General features: G+C 50.1%; 1 protein-coding gene across 2 annotated transcripts in view; it reads left to right on the top strand.

Moving 5' to 3' along the window:
• The window catches only part of TMEM181 (transmembrane protein 181), a 139,791-nt gene that overhangs the window by 93,403 nt on the left and 26,530 nt on the right, over positions 1–19,858 (top strand). For both annotated transcript variants that reach the window (XM_075339644.1, XM_075339646.1), the window contains exon 8: positions 12,620–12,719. In XM_075339644.1, the coding sequence (XP_075195759.1) occupies positions 12,620–12,719 (100 nt within the window). The remainder of the gene's footprint in view (positions 1–12,619; positions 12,720–19,858) is intronic.

The following is a 19,858-nucleotide window of genomic DNA, read 5'->3' as shown; positions in this document are numbered from 1 at the left end:
GGAGTCGTGGAGTCGGAGTCGGAGCTCATTTTGGTGGAGTCGGAGTCGGAGTCGGAGTCGGTATAAAATGCACCGACTCCGACTCCTAAAATATATAATAAATTGGGGACAGGAGTGCAATGCAGAATGTGCTGAATATTTTACTAAATAACAACATTTAGTATAATGCTTATATTTAAGTGAAAAATTTATTGTAGTACAATGTGAACATCAGACATTTAATTGTTTTTATGATACAATAATCAAGATATTTGGATAGAACATAAAATATTTATTGGAATACAACTTTAGAACACAAAAAAACTAATAAATTGTAAATATGTAATATATATAATATATATATATATACAGTGTATATACACACACACAAGATATATATGTAATCTACTGTATATTACATAGTGTATTACATATTTACAATTTATTACAGTTTTTTGTGTTCTAAAGTTGTATTCCAATAAATATATTTTATGTTCTATCCAAATATCTTGATTATTGTATCATAAAAATTATTAAATGTCTGATGTTCACATACACATATTCATGTACTACAATAAATTTTTCACCTAACTATAAGCAATATATGTAGGAGTCGGAGTCGGAGTCGGAGTCGGAGTCGGAGTCGGAGTCGGAGTCGGAGTCGGAGTCGGAGTCGGAGTCGGAGTCGGAGTCGGAGTCGGAGTCGGAGTCGGAGTCGGAGTCGGAGTCGGAGTCGGAGCAAGAGAATTTGAGGAGTCGGAGTCGGAGTCGGTGCAAGAGAATTTGAGGAGTCGGAGTCGGAGTCGGTGCAAGAGAATTTGAGGAGTCGGAGTCGGAGTCGAAGGTTTGGCTTACCGACTCCACAGCCCTGCCGGTACCCCTTTGGCTTAACTGTCTCTAAGGGCTGGGCCGATCCGGCCTCGGTGGATCCTCACCCGGCTTCTGCCTGCCTGAAGGACCCTCCTGTCTTTTACTTGATGGATCCTCCTTCAAGGACCCGACAGACAGAACAGTGGAGCAGCTCGATCGCTCTGCCTCGAGGCCGCGGGTCCCTCTCCATTTCCGTGTGGGTCGGACAGGCACCAGGACTACCAGTTTTCCTCAGACCCTCACAGATGTAACTGTTCCCATTGCTGCGGCGGCGGAGTACCTCATGCAGGCCTCCCTCGGCACTGCTACCTGCGCAGTTATTGCCGCCTCAAATACCATAGCCAACCGTAAGGTCCTCTGGTTCCGATAATGGAGAGTGGACTCAGTCTCTAAGAAGCCTCTCACAGTACTCCTTTCCAGACCGATGGTTTACCGATCGTCTGGACAGGCTCTTTTTTTTTTTGTCTGACGCCACAGGAGGAAAAGAGTACCTCTCTCCTCCAACTGTAGCCCAGGATGTTTTTTACTAGACACGCAGGGCCCGACCTTCTCAGCCCTCCCTGAGTCCACCTCGTCCTGGCAGTCTAGACAAAGACCGAGAAGTCTCGTCCTTCTCCATCTGGGCCGCCGCCTCAGACCACAAATGAGTGTGATACCTTGTGTCTTCCGGTTACCACATTGAATTCTGGACCCGATCCCCTGGTCAGTCTTTTCTCTCAAACCAATCCCCCCCACCCAAACGCTCCAAAACACCACGAGGCCTTCTCAGCAATCCACTCCCTCCAAACGGCGGGGGTGATGGTACCTGTTCCGGACGGAGAGAGGTTCAAGGCTTTACCTATCGTGGTCGCCAAAGAAAGACGGGTCAGTTCGTCCCATCCTGGACCTCTAACACCTGAGCTAACATGTGCACGTAAGGAGATTCAGAATGGACTTCCTATGGTCCATTATTACCTTTATGGTCGAAGGAGAATTCCTTGCTTCCCTAGCTATCAGGGACGCGTACCTGCACATACCCATCGCTCCAGCTCACCAAAGTTTCTCCGCTTCGCGGTTCAGGACTTCTTCTTTTCATTTGTGGCCCTACCCTCGGCTCTGCCACAGCACCCAAGGGTCTTAACTAAGGTCATGGCGGCCGCCATGAGTGCCCTTCACGCCAGGAGAGTGGCTGTTCTGCCTTGCTTGGATGACCTCCTCATCAAGGGCTCAACCAGCGTGCAGATCTCTGTGGGCACCCTATCCCGCTTAGGGCGGCTTCTGACTCCAGTCAAATCATCCCCGGTCGCGTCAATATCCGTCACCTCCCTGGGCATGTCCCTGGACACTCTTCAGGGCTTGATATTTCTCCCTCAAGTCAAGGCGACTGCTCTACAACAAGCGGTACACTGCCCTCTACGTACTCCTTTCACTTCATATGATTCAGTATGAGAGTGCTAGGTACGATAGCGGCAGCTATAGAGGCAGTGCTGCTCGCTTAGCCACACCACCGCACACTGCAGCTTGCGCTTCTAGCTGCCTGGGACAAGAGCCCCTTTTCCTTGGACGAACTTTTCACCTGACACCTTCAGGTATGCGCTTTACTGGTGGCTTCAGTCCTCTTCCATATCAAGAAGGAGTTTTTCTCCCCCAAGTGGACTGGCTACTCCTGACCACGGACTCCAGCCTCTTAGTCTGGGGAGCAGCGTACTGGCTCCACACTGCTTCGGGACGTTGGACACCCCAGGAGTCTTCCCTTCCCAGAAATCATCCTGAAAATCAGCGTGATCTTCTCGCGCTCAGGTCATTCCCCTTTTCTGCTAGCAGGTCGTTTGATTCGGGTCCAATTGCACAATGCAACAGCTGTGGCCTATGTCAATCAGCAGGGAGGTACCAGCAGCAAGACAGCTTATCTCGAGGTCCTCAGGATCCTCACCTGGACCGAATCGACGGGGGTCTGTGTTTTCAACGTTACACATACCGGCAGTAGAAAACTGGGTGGCGGACCTTCTAAGTCGCCAAGGCCTGGCTGCCGGAGAGTGGTTTCTCCACCCAGAAGTGTTCCCACACATCTGCACTCACTGGAGTACACCACACGTGGAATTAATGGTGCTCTACAAATAAATAATAATAAATAATAATAATCTAATGGCCTCAAGGTTGAACGCAAAGGTACCCGAGTTCTTAGCCAGGTCACGTGACCCACAGTCCATTGGCGCGGATGCTCTAGTCTCCTGAAGTCGTTTCCGTCCAACTTACATGTTTTTTGCCTCTGCCCCTGCTGCCGCGAGTAATCAGGAAGATCAAGGCAGAAGGAGTCCCGGTGATACTAATAGCACCGGACTAGCCCAGGTGCGCATGGTATGCTGAATTAGTACAATTGCTCATGGCGCCTCGTAAGCATCCCAGACTTGCTGACCCAAGGGCCCATTTCCCATCAGAACTCCAGAGCCCTGAAGCTGACGGCCTGGCCATTGAATACTATATACGGATAGGGCTGCACATCAAACTTAGATAATAGTATAATGCCTCAAGCATATGGACAAATATTGGAATATACAATGAAAAATGCTACTTGCTAATTTGAACATGTGAATAATGAATTGCATACCTGCCATGAATATTAGGAAAAAGGAGATATTTAGCAATCGCATTGATCAATGTAACTGAGCCCCAAGGCCTCGTCAAGGCATATCTCTATATTGGGGTCCCTAGCTCTGTGACCCTAACTGTGTGTCATCTCATTGCAATTAAAAACTGCTATGGGTGGAGAGGGGTAACTAAGGACTTTCTTATATAGGAGATGGAAAAAACATGGCCGAAAGGGGCGGAGCTGTGTTCACATTCAGAAAAAAAACTACATATAACTGAATAGGATAACTGAAGTGAACACTAATATATATATTATGAGTGCAAGCCAAAAATTACATACTATATACGGATAGGGCTGCACATCAAACTTAGATAATAGTATAATGCCTCAAGCATATGGACAAATATTGGAATATACAATGAAAACTGCTACTTGCTAATTTGAACATGTGAATAATAAATTGCATACCTGCCATGAATATTAGGAAAAAGGAGATATTTAGCAATCGCATTGATCAATGTAACTGAGCCCCAAGGCCTCGTCAAGGCATATCTCTATATTGGGGTCCCTAGCTCTGTGACCCTAACTGTGTGTCATCTCATTGCAATTAAAAATTATATGTAGTTTTTTTTCTGAATGTGAACACAGCTCCGCCCCTTTCGGCCATGTTTTTTCCATCTCCTATATAAGAAAGTCCTTAGTTACCCCTCTCCACCCATAGCAGTTTTTAATTGCAATGAGATGACACACAGTTAGGGTCACAGAGCTAGGGACCCCAATATAGAGATATGCCTTGACGAGGCCTTGGGGCTCAGTTACATTGATCAATGCGATTGCTAAATATCTCCTTTTTCCTAATATTCATGGCAGGTATGCAATTCATTATTCACATGTTCAAATTAGCAAGTAGCATTTTTCATTGTATATTCCAATATTTGTCCATATGCTTGAGGCATTATACTATTATCTAAGTTTGATGTGCAGCCCTATCCGTATATAGTATGTAATTTTTGGCTTGCACTCATAATATATATATTAGTGCTCACTTCAGTTATCCTATTCGGCCTGGCCATTGAGACCTGGACTTTAAAAAGAGGGAGATTCTCTCCTGCGGTCATCTCCACCTTGTACAGTGCCCGAAAGCCGGCCTTCATCCCATATTTACCACCGTACGTGGAAAACTTTCCTTTTCCAGTGCAGGGAATCTAATGTCCAACCTATGCCTCTGGCGATTCCCAGAATTCTTGTTTTGTTTTTTTTTTTTTTTTGCAGTCAGGTTGCAAAAGGGGTTGGCCCTCAGCTCCCTTAAGGGGCAGGTTTCATCTCTCTCAATATTCTATCAATACCGCCTAGCTTGCAATCCGCAAGTCCAAGATTTTCCTCAAGGGTGTTTCCCATCTAGTTTCCCTGTATAAACGGTCGCTGGACCCATGGGACCTCAATCTCGTTTTGGACGGTATCCAGAGGTCCTCTTTTGAACCTCTTAAGGAATCTTCTCTTGCTCTTCTCTCCTGGAAGGTAACATTCTTAGTGGCGATTACGTCCATCAGACAAGTTTCGGAACTGGCATAACTCTCTTGCCGCGAACCCTTTCTGATCTTTCATCAGGACAAGGTGGTTCTACGCCCCCTTCCGGATTTTCTTCCGATGGTAATTTCTTTTTCGCTCCTAATTGGGAGACCCAGACAATTGGGTGTATAGCTATTGCCTCCGGAGGCCACACAAAGTATTACACTTAAAAGTGTAAGGCCCCTCCCCTTCTGGCTATACACCCCCAGTGGGATCACTGGCTCACCAGTTTTGTGCTTTGTGCGAAGGAGGCAACACATCCACGCATAGCTCCACTGTTTAGTCAGCAGCAGCTGCTGACTATGTCGGATGGAAGAAAAGAGGGCCCATACAGGGCTCCCAGCATGCTCCCTTCTCACCCCACTTCATGTCGGAGGTGTTTGTTAAGGTTGAGGTACCCATTGCGGGTACGGAGGCTGGAGCCCACATGCTGCTTCCTTCCCCATCCCTTTTTACAGGGCTCTGGGTGAAGTGGGATTCTATCGGTCTCCAGGCACTGAGACCGTGCTCCATCCACAGCCCCTGGTATCTGCTGGACATGGAGCGGAGTATCTTCAGGGACATGGCCCTGCTACATGGAGGTACTCTGTGTCCCTGTGGGGACCGCGCAGACACACGGCAGCACTGCTGGGTGTGTTAGTGCGCCAGGGACAGCGGCGCTGTCCGCACTAGTGCCATCGCACACCACAGCGTTGCTGGGTGTGTTAGTGTATTGGGTGACTACTGCGCTAACCGCCGCTGCCATTTTTATTTAAGGCGCCGCTGGGATTTGTGGTGCGCCGGGGACTTCCGCGCCGGCCAGCACTGATATGCCGGCCGCGCTTATTAACTCGAGTCCCCGGCTTCTGGGCCTAGTCTCCCTTCGTTACCGCCCACAGGCCTGACAGTCAGGGTAGGGGCGTGACGCTGCATAGCACAGCAGCGCTGAGAGCTGGAGTATGTTTTGCATACTCCACCCCTCTCACTGTGTGCACTGTGAAACCGGATTCCCGCACTTTCTCAGGCACGCCCACGGCTTCCTTCTCTACAAGGACGCCGGCAGCCATTAGTGTCAGTTTCTGTACGATACAGAGACAAGTGTGGAAGACCCTGGCATTCTGATAGTCACACAATCGCTGCAACAGGCGTTAAGCAGCACCTGTGGTGCTAACCCCACTAGTGCAGAAGTGCACTTATAGATATGCTTGTACTATATACATTGCACTGTTTGGTCGCACGTTGTATATACCCTCCTGGATTGTGCGGAGGAGTTATCAGCATATTCTCTGTGTAAAACAAAGGTGCAGAACCACATGTTTTTCTATGCAGCCGGTACAGCATGTACGGCTATACGGCCGGCAGGTTACATAGACCCCCATTATATCCAACTCAGCCGGAGTCTCTGCTAATGGCCAGAGGATGAGGACGGTGTCTGCAGTATTTACTGACAGATTTTCTGAGACTATGGCTATGATACTAGAAGCCTAGCAGTCCGGACATGTCTCTCACAACATGGGCACTGTTGAATCATTGATCCATGGCCCCCCTCAGTGTGAACAACTAACAGCTCCGGGAATGTCACACGCATCCCAGAGTCACGGCTCTGCACAGACGTCAGTCCCAGACAGCCTAAGCGGGCTCACTATGAGCGGCCCTCGGTTTCATCAGGGTCCTAGCAGAAGGACTCTCTGTGTAATGAGGCGGAAGTAGCGGCTCAGGATTCTGATCCTGAGACCGCTCTCAATCTGGATACACCTAATGGTGACGCCATAGTGAATAATCTTATAGCGTCCATCAATAGAATGTTGGTTATTTCTCACCCAGCTCCTCCAGTGGAGGAGTCAGCTTCACGTATTTTTCTGGACCACTCTGCCTTCAGAGAGGCAGTCCAGGAACACCACACTTATCCAGATATGCGCTTCTCCAAACGGCTTAGGATACACGTTATCCCTGCCCCCTGACGTGGTCAAGGACTGGACCCAGTGTCCCAAGCGGCATCCTCCAATCTCCAGGCTTGTAGCTAGATCCATAGTTGCAGTGGGAGATGGAGCTGCACTTAAAGATGCCACTGACAGACAGATGGATCTCTGGTCTAAATCCATCTATGAGACTGTCGGCGCACCGTTGGCTCCAGCATTCTCACCCTTGGGGCACTCCAAGCTATTTCAGCTTGTCTTACACAGATTGACACGGTTACACGTACATCTGTGCCGCAGGTGGCATCCTTAACCTCTCAAATGTCTGCATTTGTTTCTTACGCGATTCAGGTTGCCCTAGACTCTGCGAACCGTACGGCAGTAGCCTCCGCTGCTCCGTGTTTTTAAGCAGAGCCTGGTCTGCTCGTTAAGTGAATGGAAGGCAGATTCTGCTTCCAAAAAAGGTTGCTTAACCAGTTGCCTTTTTCTGCTGACCGACTGTTTGGTGAGCGTTTGGATGTAACCATTAAACAGTCCAGTGGTAAGGATTCATCCTTTCCTCAGCCCGGACACAACAAACCCCAACAGAGCAGGAGGCAGTCGTGGTTTCGGTCTTTTCGAGGCTCGGGCAGGTCCCATTTTTCCTCGTCCAATGTGGACTCAAAAGGATCAGAGGAGCTCAGATTCTTGGCGGGCTCAGTCACGCCCAAAAAAGAGACAGTCTGAAAACCCGCTTCCAAGGCGGCTTCCTCATGACTTGCGGCCTCCTCTCTCCGCATCCTCGGTCGGTAGCAGGCTCACCCGCCTTGGCGATATTTAGCTGCCATAGGTCAATGACCGTTGGGTGTGAGACATTCTGTCTCACGGGTACAGGATAGAGCTCACTTCTCGTCCTCCAACTCGATTCTTCAGAACTTCTCCACCTCCCGGCCGAGCCGCTGCTCTTCTGCAAACAGGGTGCACTCTATAGGCAGAAAGAGTGATGACCCCCGTTCCTCTTCAGGAACAAGGTCACGGTTTTTACCCCAAATTATTTGCGGTGCCTAGAAGAACGGGCCGTTCCGTCCCGTTCTGGATCTAAAACTGCTCAGCAAGCTCGTGGACACCAGGCGGTTCCGGATGGAATCCCTCCGCCATGTCATCGCCTCAATGTCCCAAGGAGATTTCCTAGCATCATTAGGCATCAAGGATGCTTATCCACACGTGCCGATTGATCCAGAGCACTAGCGTTTCTACGCTTCGTTATAGGAGACGAACACCTTCTGTTCGTAGCTCTACCTTCCGGCTAGCGACAGTCCCACTGGTCTTCGCCAAGGTCAGGGCAGCAGTAGTCACAGTCCTGCACTCTCAGGGTCACTCTGTGATCCCATATTTAGACGATCTACTTGTCAAGGCACTCTCTTAGGAAACATGCCGACACTGCCCGAACGTTGCGCTGGAGACTCTCTAGAGTTTTGGGTGGATCATCAACTTTTTGAAGTCAGATCCGACCCTGACCCTATCGCTAACATATCTAGGCATGGAGTTTCATACTCTCTCAGCGATAGTGAAGCTTCCGCTAGACAAACAGCATTCACTACGGGCTGCAATCTCTTCTTTAAGAACCAGTCGCACACATTGAGACGCCTCATGCACTTCCTACGTAAGATGGTAGCAATGGAGGCAGTTCTTTTCGCGCAGTTTCATCTGCGTCCACTACAATGTGACATTCTCCGCCAATGGGACGGGGAGTCGACCTCCCTCAACAGAGTCGTCTTTCTTTCTCAGGCGGCCAAGGAATCTCTACGGTGGTGGCTTCTTCCCACCTCATGGTCAAAAAGAAGGTCCTTCCTATCCCCATCCTGGGCGATAGTTACGACAGACGCGAGTCTATCAGGGTGGGGAGCAGTTTTTCTCCACCACAGCGCTCAGGGTACGTGGACTCAGCAAGAGTCCACCCTTCAGATCAATGTTCTTGAACACAGAGCAGTGTATCTTGCCCTACAAACCTTCCAACAGCAGCTGGACAGCAAGCAAATCCGACTTCAGTCGGACAACTCCACAGCGGTGGCATACATCAACCACCAAGGAAGAACGCGCAACCGGCAAGCCTTCCAGGAAGTCCGGCAGGTTCTGATGTGGGTGGAAGACACGGCATCCACCATATCCACAGTTCACATCCCAGGCGTGGAAAACTAGGAAGCTGACTTCCTAAGTCGCCGGGGTGTGGCCGAAAGGGTATGGTCTCTTCACCCGGACGGGTTTCAGGAGATCTGGCGCCGCTGACAGAGGCCGGACGTCGATCTAATGGCGTCACGGCACAACATCAATGTGCCAGCTTCATGGCACGGTTTCACAATCATCGAGCTCTGGCGGCAGACGCCTTAGTTCAGCATTGGTCGCAGTTCCAGCTACCTTATGTGCCACCTCTGGCATTGTTGCCCAGAGTGCTGCGCTAGATCAGGACCGACTGCGGCCGCGCCATCCTCGTCGCTACAGATTGGCCGAGGATGTTGTGGTTCCCGGTTCTGTGGTGCCTCACGGTAGGCTAACCGGGGGCACTACCAGACCAATCAGACTGGCTGTCTCAAGGGCCATTCTTCCATTTGAATTCTACGGCCCTCAACCTGATGGTGTGGCATTGAGTCCTGGAACCTAGTGTCGTCAGGATTACCTCAGGACGTGGTTGCCACCATGAGACAGGCTAGCATACCAACGTCCGCCAAGATTGACCACAGGACGTGGAAGATATTCTTATCTCGGTGCTCGGCGCAGGGTGTTTCTCCCTGGCCGGTTGCATCGTCTATGTTTCCTTCCTTCCTGCAATCTAGGTTGGAAAAAGGGTTGTCGCTCAGTTCCCTTTAGGGACAAGTCTCAGCGCTATCTGTATTTTTTCAGAAACGACTTCCTCAGGTACGCACGTTCCTACGGGGAGTTTGTCGTCTCAGCACTCCGTACAAGCGGCCGTTAGAGCCCTGGGATCTGAACAAGGTTCTAATTGCTCTCCAGATGCCGCCTTTCGAGCCTTTGAAAGAGGTCTCCCTTCCCGCTTTTCTCGGGAAGTGGCCTTCTAGTAACGGTCTCGTCTCTTAGGAGAGTTTCCGAGCTAGCAACGCTCTCATACAAATCTCCCTTCCTGGTCCTTCACCAGGACAGGGTAGTTCTGCGTCCGATTCCGGAATTTCTCCCTAAGGTGGTATCCCACTTTCATATCAATCAGGATATCACCTCACCTTCTTTGTGTCCTCGTCCAGTCCATCAATTTCAGAAGGATTTGCATCTGTTGGTTCTGGTGAGAGCACTCAGGTTCTACTTCCCGCATGGCGCTCCTGCGCCACCCGGATGCACTCTTTGTCCTTGTCGCTGGTCGGCGTAAACAGTCGCAAGCTTCTGAATCCACCCTGGCTCGGGGGATCGAGGAACCAATTCTTGAAACCTACAGTTCTACTGGGCTTCTGGTTCTCTCAAGGCTGAAGGCCCATTCTACCAGAGCCGTGGGTGCATCCTGGGCATTACGGCACCAGGCTACGGCTCAGCAGGTGTGTCAGGCACCTACCTGATTGAGTCTGCATACTTTTACCAAGCATTTTCAGGTGCATACCTACGCTTCGGCAGACGCCAGCCTAGGTAGATAAGTCCTTCAGGCGGCGATTGCCCACCTGTAGGAAAGGGCTGTTTGACGGCCCTATCACGAGGTATTCTTTTACCCACCCAGGGACTGCTTTTGGACGTCCCAATTGTCTGGGTCTCCCAATTAGGAGCGAAAAAGAAGAAGGGAATTTTGTTTACTTACCGTAAATTCCTTTTCTTCTAGCTCCAATTGGGAGACCCAGCACCCGCCCTGTTTTCTCGGGGTTTTTCTGTTTTTTCGGGTACACATGTTGTTCATGTGGTATGGTTCAGTTCTCCGATGTTTCCTCGGATTGAATTGGTCTTTAAACCAGTTATTGGCTTTCCTCCTTCTTGCTTTGGCACTAAAACTGGTGAGCCAGTGATCCCACTGGGGGTGTATAGCCAGAAGGGGAGGGGCCTTACACTTTTAAGTGTAATACTTTGTGTGGCCTCCGGAGGCAATAGCTATACACCCAATTGTCTGGGTCTCCCAATTGGAGCTAGAAGAAAAGGAATTTACGGTAAGTAAACAAAATTCCCTTCTTCCCCGTTTCATATGAGCGAGGACATTGTTCTGACTTCCTTTTTGTCCACACCCAGTCCATAGGGTGGAAAGGTTTCTACATTCGCTAGTTCTTTTGAGGGCTCTCAGATATTACGTACCCAGGACAGCCCCTTTAGGAACATAGACTCCTTGTTCGTCATTCCTGAAAGGCCTAAGAAAGGACAGGCAGCTTCATAGGCAACGCTGGCTCGCTGGATTCGCTCTGCGATCCAGGATGTCTACTGCTTGCAACTTAAGCCCATTCCTAGTGGGCTGCGGACTTATTCCACGCAAGCAGTTGGCGCCCCTTGGGCCATTAGGCATCAGCCTTCAGTGGAACAGAGGTGTAAGGCTGCGACCTGGTCTTGCCTACATACTGTTTTAAAGCATTACTGAATCCATAGCCAGGCTTCGGCTGAGGCGAACCTAGGTAGGAAAATTCTGCAAACGATAGCCAGGAGCGCCTACTGAGATAGGTACTCCACTATCTGGGACTGGTTCCTAGTCCTTGGGTTGCGTTGTTTATTGTTTACCCACCCATGGACTGCTTTAGGACGTCCCATGGTCCTGTGTCCCCTGGTCCTGTGTCGGCGTCAGAGAAAAACGGATTTTTGTGTACTCACCGTAAAATAGTTTTCTCTTAGCCGTCATTGGGGGACACAGCACCCATCCTGTTGCCCTGTTGGGCCTTGGTTCTCTCAGTATCTTATTTGGTTAGGACTCTTTTTTTTCTCATGTTCCTCTGTTGAGAAGTTTTTACTGGTTTTTTTCTCCTACTGCTTGTGTACTAAAACTCAGCTTGCCTGGCCCGGCCAGGGGGTGTATACTGCAGAGGAGGAGCTATGCTTTTGCATCTACTTAGTGTCCTCCTATGGATAGGCAGCATACCACCCATGGTCCTGTGTCCCACAATGATGGCTAAGAGAAAACAATTTTACGGTGAGTACAAAAAAATCCGTTTTTTTTTTTTTATGCGTTTTTTTCCATGTTTTGACTTAAAAAATGCGTTTTATAAGTCAAATCTATTAACTGTAAGGGCTCAAAAATACTGGCAAAAATGCAGAAAGAATTGACATGCCACTTCTTTGTGGTCACCACAAAAATGCAGCCAAAAAAAACAACGTGCGGACAGCAAAAATGAAATCTCATAGACTTTGCTGGGTAAGGAAATTCATGCAGTTTTGAGACCACAACTGCACCCAAAAAAACACTAAAAAATGCGGCAAAATTCACAGCATTTGCACAGGTCTTAGGAATTAACTACTTGGAATGTAACTGAAGTGCACACAGGACCAGGCTTGTGGCTGAGCGCCATGAAAGCCAGCTGTACACTATAAAAGATAAAAGCTCTCAGAGCAGGAGAATGAAAGGAGAGGAAAAAGCAAGTCAATTCCAAATGTGTTTATTTTCATACTATTTATCCAAGTCTGGTTTACTAACATGAGATTACCTCTGTGAAGCATAATAATTATCCCAGGATGTTCATCTTTGATACATTTAAAGAGCTTTTAGAAAAAACGCTATACTTGGCTTTGCGCATGATGGGTATATAATAACTTACAGAAAAACCTTTATTAATTAACTTATCCTTCTTTATTTTAGTGTTTGTTTGCACATTCTCTACGGAAATTTTCCATGAGAGATTGGGGGATAGAACAGAAGTGGATGTCGATCCTTTTACCTCTGCTTCTTCTCTATAATGGTAAAATGAATTCTGTTCTTTACAATTTCCTTGAGTTATCTGGCAATAAAGACCTAAATAACTCACTTGCTCCCATAAGCATAGTTCCTGGCAGGGAGGAAATGTGGTCCTTTTTCTGCTGCTCATTGACCCAATAACTGGCATACAGACAGACGTATACTTATTGTGGCTTATATGAAGATTTCATTTCTCATTTTTTTTTTTTAGCGTATTGCTATTTCTTTTTCGCTCCTAATTGGGAGACCCAGACAGTGGGTGTATAGCTACTGCCCTCTGGAGGCCGCACAAAGAACTACACTTAAAAGTGTAAGGCCCCTCCCCTTCTGGCTATACACCCTCCCGTAGGAGTACAGATTCCTCAGTTTTAGCTTTGTGCGCAAGGAGGTCAGACACGCACGCATAGCTCCATTGTTTTTAGTCAGCAGCAGCTGCTGACTATGTCGGATGGAAGAAAAGAGGGCCCATAAACAGGGCTCCCAGCATGCTCCCTTCTCACCCCACTGTATGTCGGAGGTGTTTGTAAGGTTGAGGTACCCATTGCGGGTACGGCGGCAGGAGCCCACATGCTGATTCCTTCCCCATCCCTTTTTACAGGGCTCTGGGTGAAGTGGGATTTACTGGTCTCCAGGCACTGAGACCGTGCTCCATCTACAGCCCCTGGAGAAGATGCTGGATGGAGCGGAGTACATCAGGGACATGGCCCTGCTTCCTCAAGGTACTCTGTGTCCCCGTGCATTTGGCGCTCACACCGCAGCATGCTGGGTGTTGTAGTGCGCCGGGGGACATCAGCGCTACGGCGCTTGTGCCATGGCCTCATTCAGCTTCGCTGAAGCAGGCACACTTCTAGGAATCGGTCGCGCCGGCCGCTGGGACTGCGGCGCGGCTGGCACTTGTGGTGCGCCGGGGACTTCAGCGCGGCCCGCGCTTTTACGGCGGCCGCGCTGATAACTCGAGTCCCCGGCTTTTGCGGCCTGCTTCCGTTCGTTCCCGCCCCCGGACCTGCCAGTCAGGAGAGGGGCGGGACGCTGGCCACGCCTAGGAATCGGTCATGCCGGCCGCTGGGACTGCGGCGCGGCTGGCACTTGTGGTGCGCCGGGGACTTCAGCGCGGCCCGCGCTTTTACGGCGGCCGCGCTGATAACTCGAGTCCCCGGCTTTTGCGGCCTGCTTCCGTTCGTTCCCGCCCCCAGACCTGCCAGTCAGGAGAGGGGCGGGACGCTGGCCAGTGCATCAGCGCTGAGGGCTGGAGTCGTTTTTACATACTCCAGCCCTCACAATCGGCACAGAGGGGACACTGTTTCCCGCACTTTTGTTTGGGAACTCCCACGGACCACCCCTCTCCACAGAAGAGGGGAGCCGGGGAGACCCAGACAAGGAATTCTGCAGCCTCTTACCCGCTATTCAGCGGGCGGTAAGCAGCCCTCAGGGCTCACCCCCTCTTGTGCCAGTAGTATTCTTAGTATTTTGTTTCTACAAATACTTTGTATTGCATAGCGCTGGTCGCCCTTTGGCTATAGACTCTCTCACATTGCAGAGAGCCAGCGGCATGTCGTCCGTAAAACGCAAGGGTGCCAAGGCACAGACATTATATGCTTCCTGCACCGCATGTGGGACTTTTCTACCGGCAGGCTCCACGGACCCCCATTGTGTGCAGTGCTCGGCCCCTGCGGCGCTTGCACAGCCGGGACCTCTGCTGGACGTGACCCAGGGTGTACCACCTGTGAATGCTGTCCAGGTGACAGGAACTGAGTTTGCAGCTTTTGCTGACAGAATGTCTCTCACTATGTCACAAATTCTTGACACATTGCGAGCTAGGCCTGTACTTCAGGCCACGGACACTGTGCAATCATTGCCCCCTGGTCCCCCTCAGCTCCAAGCTCCGGGACGGGCATATACACCTCAGGGTGAAGACTCTGACTCGGACGATGGCCCCGGGCAGCCTAAGCGGGCTCGCTATGACGGGCCTTCACATTCATCTCAATGGTCAGGATCCCAGCGAGATGAATCTATGGGTGATGAGGCGGACATAACTGATCAGGATTCTGATCCTGGGACCGCTCTCAATCTAGATACACCAGAGGGTGACGCCATAGTTAATGATCTTATATTTAACATCAATAAGATGTTAAATATTTCCCCACCAGCTCCTTTTGTGGAGGAGTCAGCTTCGCAGCACGAGAGAATCCATTTCAGATACCCTAAGCGTACTTTAAGCACTTTTCTGGACCACGCTGACTTTAGAGACGCAATCCAGAAACCCCACGCTTATCCTGAAAGGCGTTTTCCTAAACGGCTTAAAGATACACGCTATCCTTTTCCCCCTGAGGTGGTCAAGGGTTGGACCCAGTGTCCAAAAGTGGATCCTCCAATTTCCAGGCTTGCAGCTAGATCCTTGGTTGCAGTTGAAGATGGAGCGGCACTTAAAGATGCCACTGACAGGCAGATGGAGCTCTGGCTGAAATCCATCTATGAAGCGATTGGAGCGTCATTAGCGCCTTCTTTTGCAGCCGTATGGGCACTCCAAGCTATCTCAGCCGGGCTTGCGCGAGTTGACTCCGTCACACGTGCATTTGCCCCGCAGGTAGCACCATTGACCTCGCAAATGGCGGCATTCGCGTCGTACGCGATTAATGCTGTTCTTGACGCTACAAGCCGCACGGCAGTGGCGTCAGCCAACTCCGTTGTTTTGCGTAGGGCCCTGTGGTTGAGACATTGGAAAGCAGATTCTCATTCCAAGAAGTGCTTAACCAATTTGCCTTTTTCTCGTGACCGATTGTTTGGAGAGCGTTTGGATGAAATCATCAAACACTCCAAGGGTAAGGACTCATCCTTACCGCAACACAGACAAAACAGACCCCAACAGAGGAAGGGTCAGTCTGGTTATCGGTCCTTTCGAGGACCGGGCAGGTCCCAATTCGCCTCGTCAAAAAAGACTCAAAAAGACCAGAGACGCTCAGATTCTTGGAGGTCTCAGTCACGCCCAAAAAGGACAGCCGGAGGAACCGTTGCCAAGACGGCGTCCTCCTGACTTGCGGTCTCCGATTCCCACACCCGCGGTCGGTGGGAGGCTTTCCCACTTTGGCGACATCTGGCTGTCACACGTCAAAGACCGTTGGGTGAGGGATATTCTGTCTCACGGGTACAGGATAGAGTTCAGTTCTCGTCCGCCAACTCGTTTCTTCAGAACTTCTCCACCACCAGACCGAGCCGATGCTCTGTTGCAGGCGGTGGCCGCTCTAAAGGCGGAAGGAGTGGTGACCTCCGTCCCTCTTCAGGAACAAGGTCACGGTTTTTACTCCAATCTGTTTGTGGTCCCAAAAAAGGACGGATCGTATCGGCCCGTCCTGGATCTAAAGTTGCTCAACAGACACGTAAAAGTCAGGAGGTTCCGGATGGAATCCCTACGCTCCGTCATAGCCTCAATGTCTCAAGGAGATTTTCTAGCATCAATAGATATCAAAGATGCGTATCTCCACGTGCCGATCGCACCAGAGCATCAGCGTTTCCTACGCTTCGTCATACACGACGAACACCTGCAGTTCGTAGCGTTACCTTTCGGTCTGGCAACAGCCCCCCGGGTCTTCACCAAGGTCATGGCAGCAGTAGTAGCTGTTCTGCACTCGCAGGGTCACTCGGTCATCCCGTATCTAGACGACCTGCTTATAAAGGCACCCTCTCAAGAGGCATGCCAACACAGTCTGAAGGTGGCACTAGACACTCTCCAGAGTTTCGGGTGGATTATCAACTTTCCAAAGTCTCATCTAACCCCGACCCAATCTCTGACTTATCTTGGCATGGAGTTTCATACTCTCTCAGCGATAGTGAAGCTTCCACTGGACAAGCAGTGCTCGCTACGGACTGGAGTGCAATCTCTCCTTCAGAGCCAGTCGCACTCACTGAGGCGCCTCATGCATTTCCTAGGAAAGATGGTAGCAGCAATGGAGGCAGTCCCGTTCGCGCAGTTTCATCTGCGCCCTCTACAATGGGACATTCTACGCCAATGGGACGGGAAATCGACGTCCCTCGACAGGACTGTCTCCCTCTCTCAGACTGCCAAGGACTCTCTGCGTTGGTGGCTTCTCCCCACCTCATTGTCACAGGGAAAGTCGTTCCTTCCCCCGTCCTGGGCAGTGGTCACGACGGATGCGAGCCTATCAGGGTGGGGAGCGGTGTATCTCCACCACAGGGCTCAGGGGATGTGGACTCTGGAAGAGTCCACCCTGCAGATCAATGTTCTGGAAATCAGAGCAATCTATCTTGCCCTGCGAGCCTTCCAACAATGGCTGGAAGGCAAGCAGATTCGGATTCAGTCGGACAATTCCACGGCGGTGGCGTACATCAACCACCAAGGGGGAACACGCAGTCGCCAAGCTTTTCAAGAAGTCCAACGGATTTTGACGTGGGTGGAAAGCAGAGCGTCCACCATATCCGCAGTTCACATCCCAGGCGTGGAAAACTGGGAAGCAGACTTTCTCAGTCGCCAGGGCATGGACGCAGGAGAATGGTCCCTTCACCCGGACGTGTTTCAGCAGATCTGTTGCCGCTGGGGGACGCCGGACGTCGATCTGATGGCGTCACGACACAACAACAAGGTCCCAGTTTTCATGGCACGGTCTCACGATCACCGAGCACTGGCGGCAGACGCCTTGGTTCAGGATTGGTCGCAATTCCGACTCCCCTATGTGTTCCCACCTCTAGCATTGTTACCCAGAGTTCTCCGGAAAATCAGGTCCGACTGCCATCGAGCCATACTCGTCGCTCCAGATTGGCCAAGAAGGTCGTGGTACCCGGATCTGTGGCATCTCACGGTAGGCCAACCGTGGACACTACCAGACCGTCCAGATTTGCTGTCTCAAGGGCCGTTTTTCCATCTGAATTCTGCGGCCCTGAACCTGACTGTGTGGCCATTGAGTCCTGGATCCTAGCGGCCTCAGGTTTATCTCATGAAGTTGTTGCCACAATGAGACAGGCTAGAAAACCATCCTCAGCTAAGATCTATCACAGAACGTGGAAGATATTCTTAGCGTGGTGCTTGGCTCAAGGGTTTTCTCCCTGGCCATTTGCATTGCCAATTTTTCTTTCCTTCCTGCAGTCTGGGTTGGAAAAAGGTTTGTCGCTTAGCTCTCTTAAGGGTCAAGTCTCCGCGCTATCCGTATTCTTTCAGAAGCGCTTGGCACAGCTTTCTAAAGTACGCACGTTTCTCCAAGGAGTTTGTCATATCGTTCCTCCTTACAGACGGCCATTGGAACCCTGGGATCTGAACAAGGTTCTCATTGCTCTCCAGAAGCCGCCTTTCGAGCCTTTGAAAGAGGTTCCCCTTTCTCGGCTTTCACAAAAGGTAGTTTTTCTTGTGGCGGTCACGTCTCTTCGAAGAGTGTCCGAGCTAGCGGCGTTATCTTGCAAATCTCCCTTCCTGGTGTTTCACCAAGACAAGGTAGTACTGCGTCCAATTCCAGAGTTTTCTCCCAAGGTGGTTTCTTCCTTTCATCTCAATCAGGATATCACTTTACCATCTTTGTGTCCGCATCCAGTTCACCAATTTGAAAAGGGTTTACATCTGTTGGACCTGGTGAGAGCACTCAGGATTTACATTTCTCGCACGGCGGCTCTACGCCGTTCTGATGCGCTCTTTGTCCTAGTCGCTGGTCAGCATAAGGGATCGCAAGCTTCCAAATCCACCCTGGCGCGGTGGATCAAGGAACCAATTCTTCACACATACCGTTCTGCTGGGCTTCCGATTCCATCTGGACTGAAGGCCCATTCTACCAGAGCCGTGGGTGCGTCCTGGGCATTGCGGCATCAGGCTACGGCTCAGCAAGTGTGCCAAGCGGCTACCTGGTCGAGTCTGCACACGTTTACCAAACACTATCAAGTGCATACCTACGCTTCGGCAGATGCCAGCCTAGGTAGACAGGTCCTTCAGGCGGCGGTGGCCCACCTGTAGGAGGAGGCTGTCTGACAGCCCGTTCATGTGGTATCTTTTTACCCACCCAGGGACTGCTTTTGGACGTCCCACTGTCTGGGTCTCCCAATTAGGAGCGAAAAAGAAGAAGGGAATTTTGTTTACTTACCGTAAATTCCTTTTCTTCTAGCTCCAATTGGGAGACCCAGCACCCGCCCTATTTGTTCTTAGGGTTTCGTTTTTCGGGTGCACATGTTGTTCATGTTGTTTCTTAAGTTCTCCGATCGTGTTATCGGATTGAATTTGTTTTTGAAACTGTTATTGGCTTTCCTCCTTCTTGCTTTGGTACTAAAACTGAGGAATCTGTACTCCTACGGGAGGGTGTATAGCCAGAAGGGGAGGGGCCTTACACTTTTAAGTGTAGTTCTTTGTGCGGCCTCCAGAGGGCAGTAGCTATACACCCACTGTCTGGGTCTCCCAATTGGAGCTAGAAGAAAAGGAATTTACGGTAAGTAAACAAAATTCCCTTCTTTATTGTATTTTACTTTTCTATCTGATTTTTAACCAGTGGCCTTTAGAGCAAAATGTGTTATCTGTCACTTAGCTAAGTAGCAGTAAAACGTAGAGGCACTTTGATTAAAAAAAATGTGTGCCAGTATATTAGAAAGCATGTGAGGTAAGTGCTATATATTTGTTTCCTGTACACCAGTGTATACGGTAGTATTTAAAGGGAACCTATCACATCTGATAATGCAATAAACTTGAGGATACAGGGTCAGTCTGCAGGTTAATAGTGTTAGAAAGGTGCCCGGCCACTGTGCTAAAATTTTAATTCTCACTGGAGCCTCCAGCTTTCAGTCATAAAGGCAAATGCAAACCGAACTGTGAGCAGCAGCGGTAAGCTCACCCCAGCACTGACTGACAGGCTGTGCCGTGGTGCATGGTAATCCTATCAACCTGAAAAGATAGGGTTAGTCCACAGGTTAATAGCATTTTTTGACGTGACAGGTTCCCTTTAATCCTCACTGAAGCCGCCGGCTTTCAGTCATAGAGGCAACCACAAACTGCACTGTGAGCGGCAGCGGTTAGCACTGACTGACTGCACTGGTGCATGGTAATCGTATCACCCTGCTGATATAGGGTTTGTTACAGGTTCATAGCATTTTCTGACGTTATAAGTTCCCTTAAATCCGAGCTTTTCTGCCTGTGCATCATTAGACAGTATAGCTCATATCTGA

This window comes from Anomaloglossus baeobatrachus, chromosome 3 (assembly GCF_048569485.1).
Source record: "Anomaloglossus baeobatrachus isolate aAnoBae1 chromosome 3, aAnoBae1.hap1, whole genome shotgun sequence".
Classification (NCBI taxonomy): Eukaryota; Metazoa; Chordata; class Amphibia; order Anura; family Aromobatidae; genus Anomaloglossus; species Anomaloglossus baeobatrachus.
This window is presented reverse-complemented; position numbering and strand designations above follow the sequence as displayed.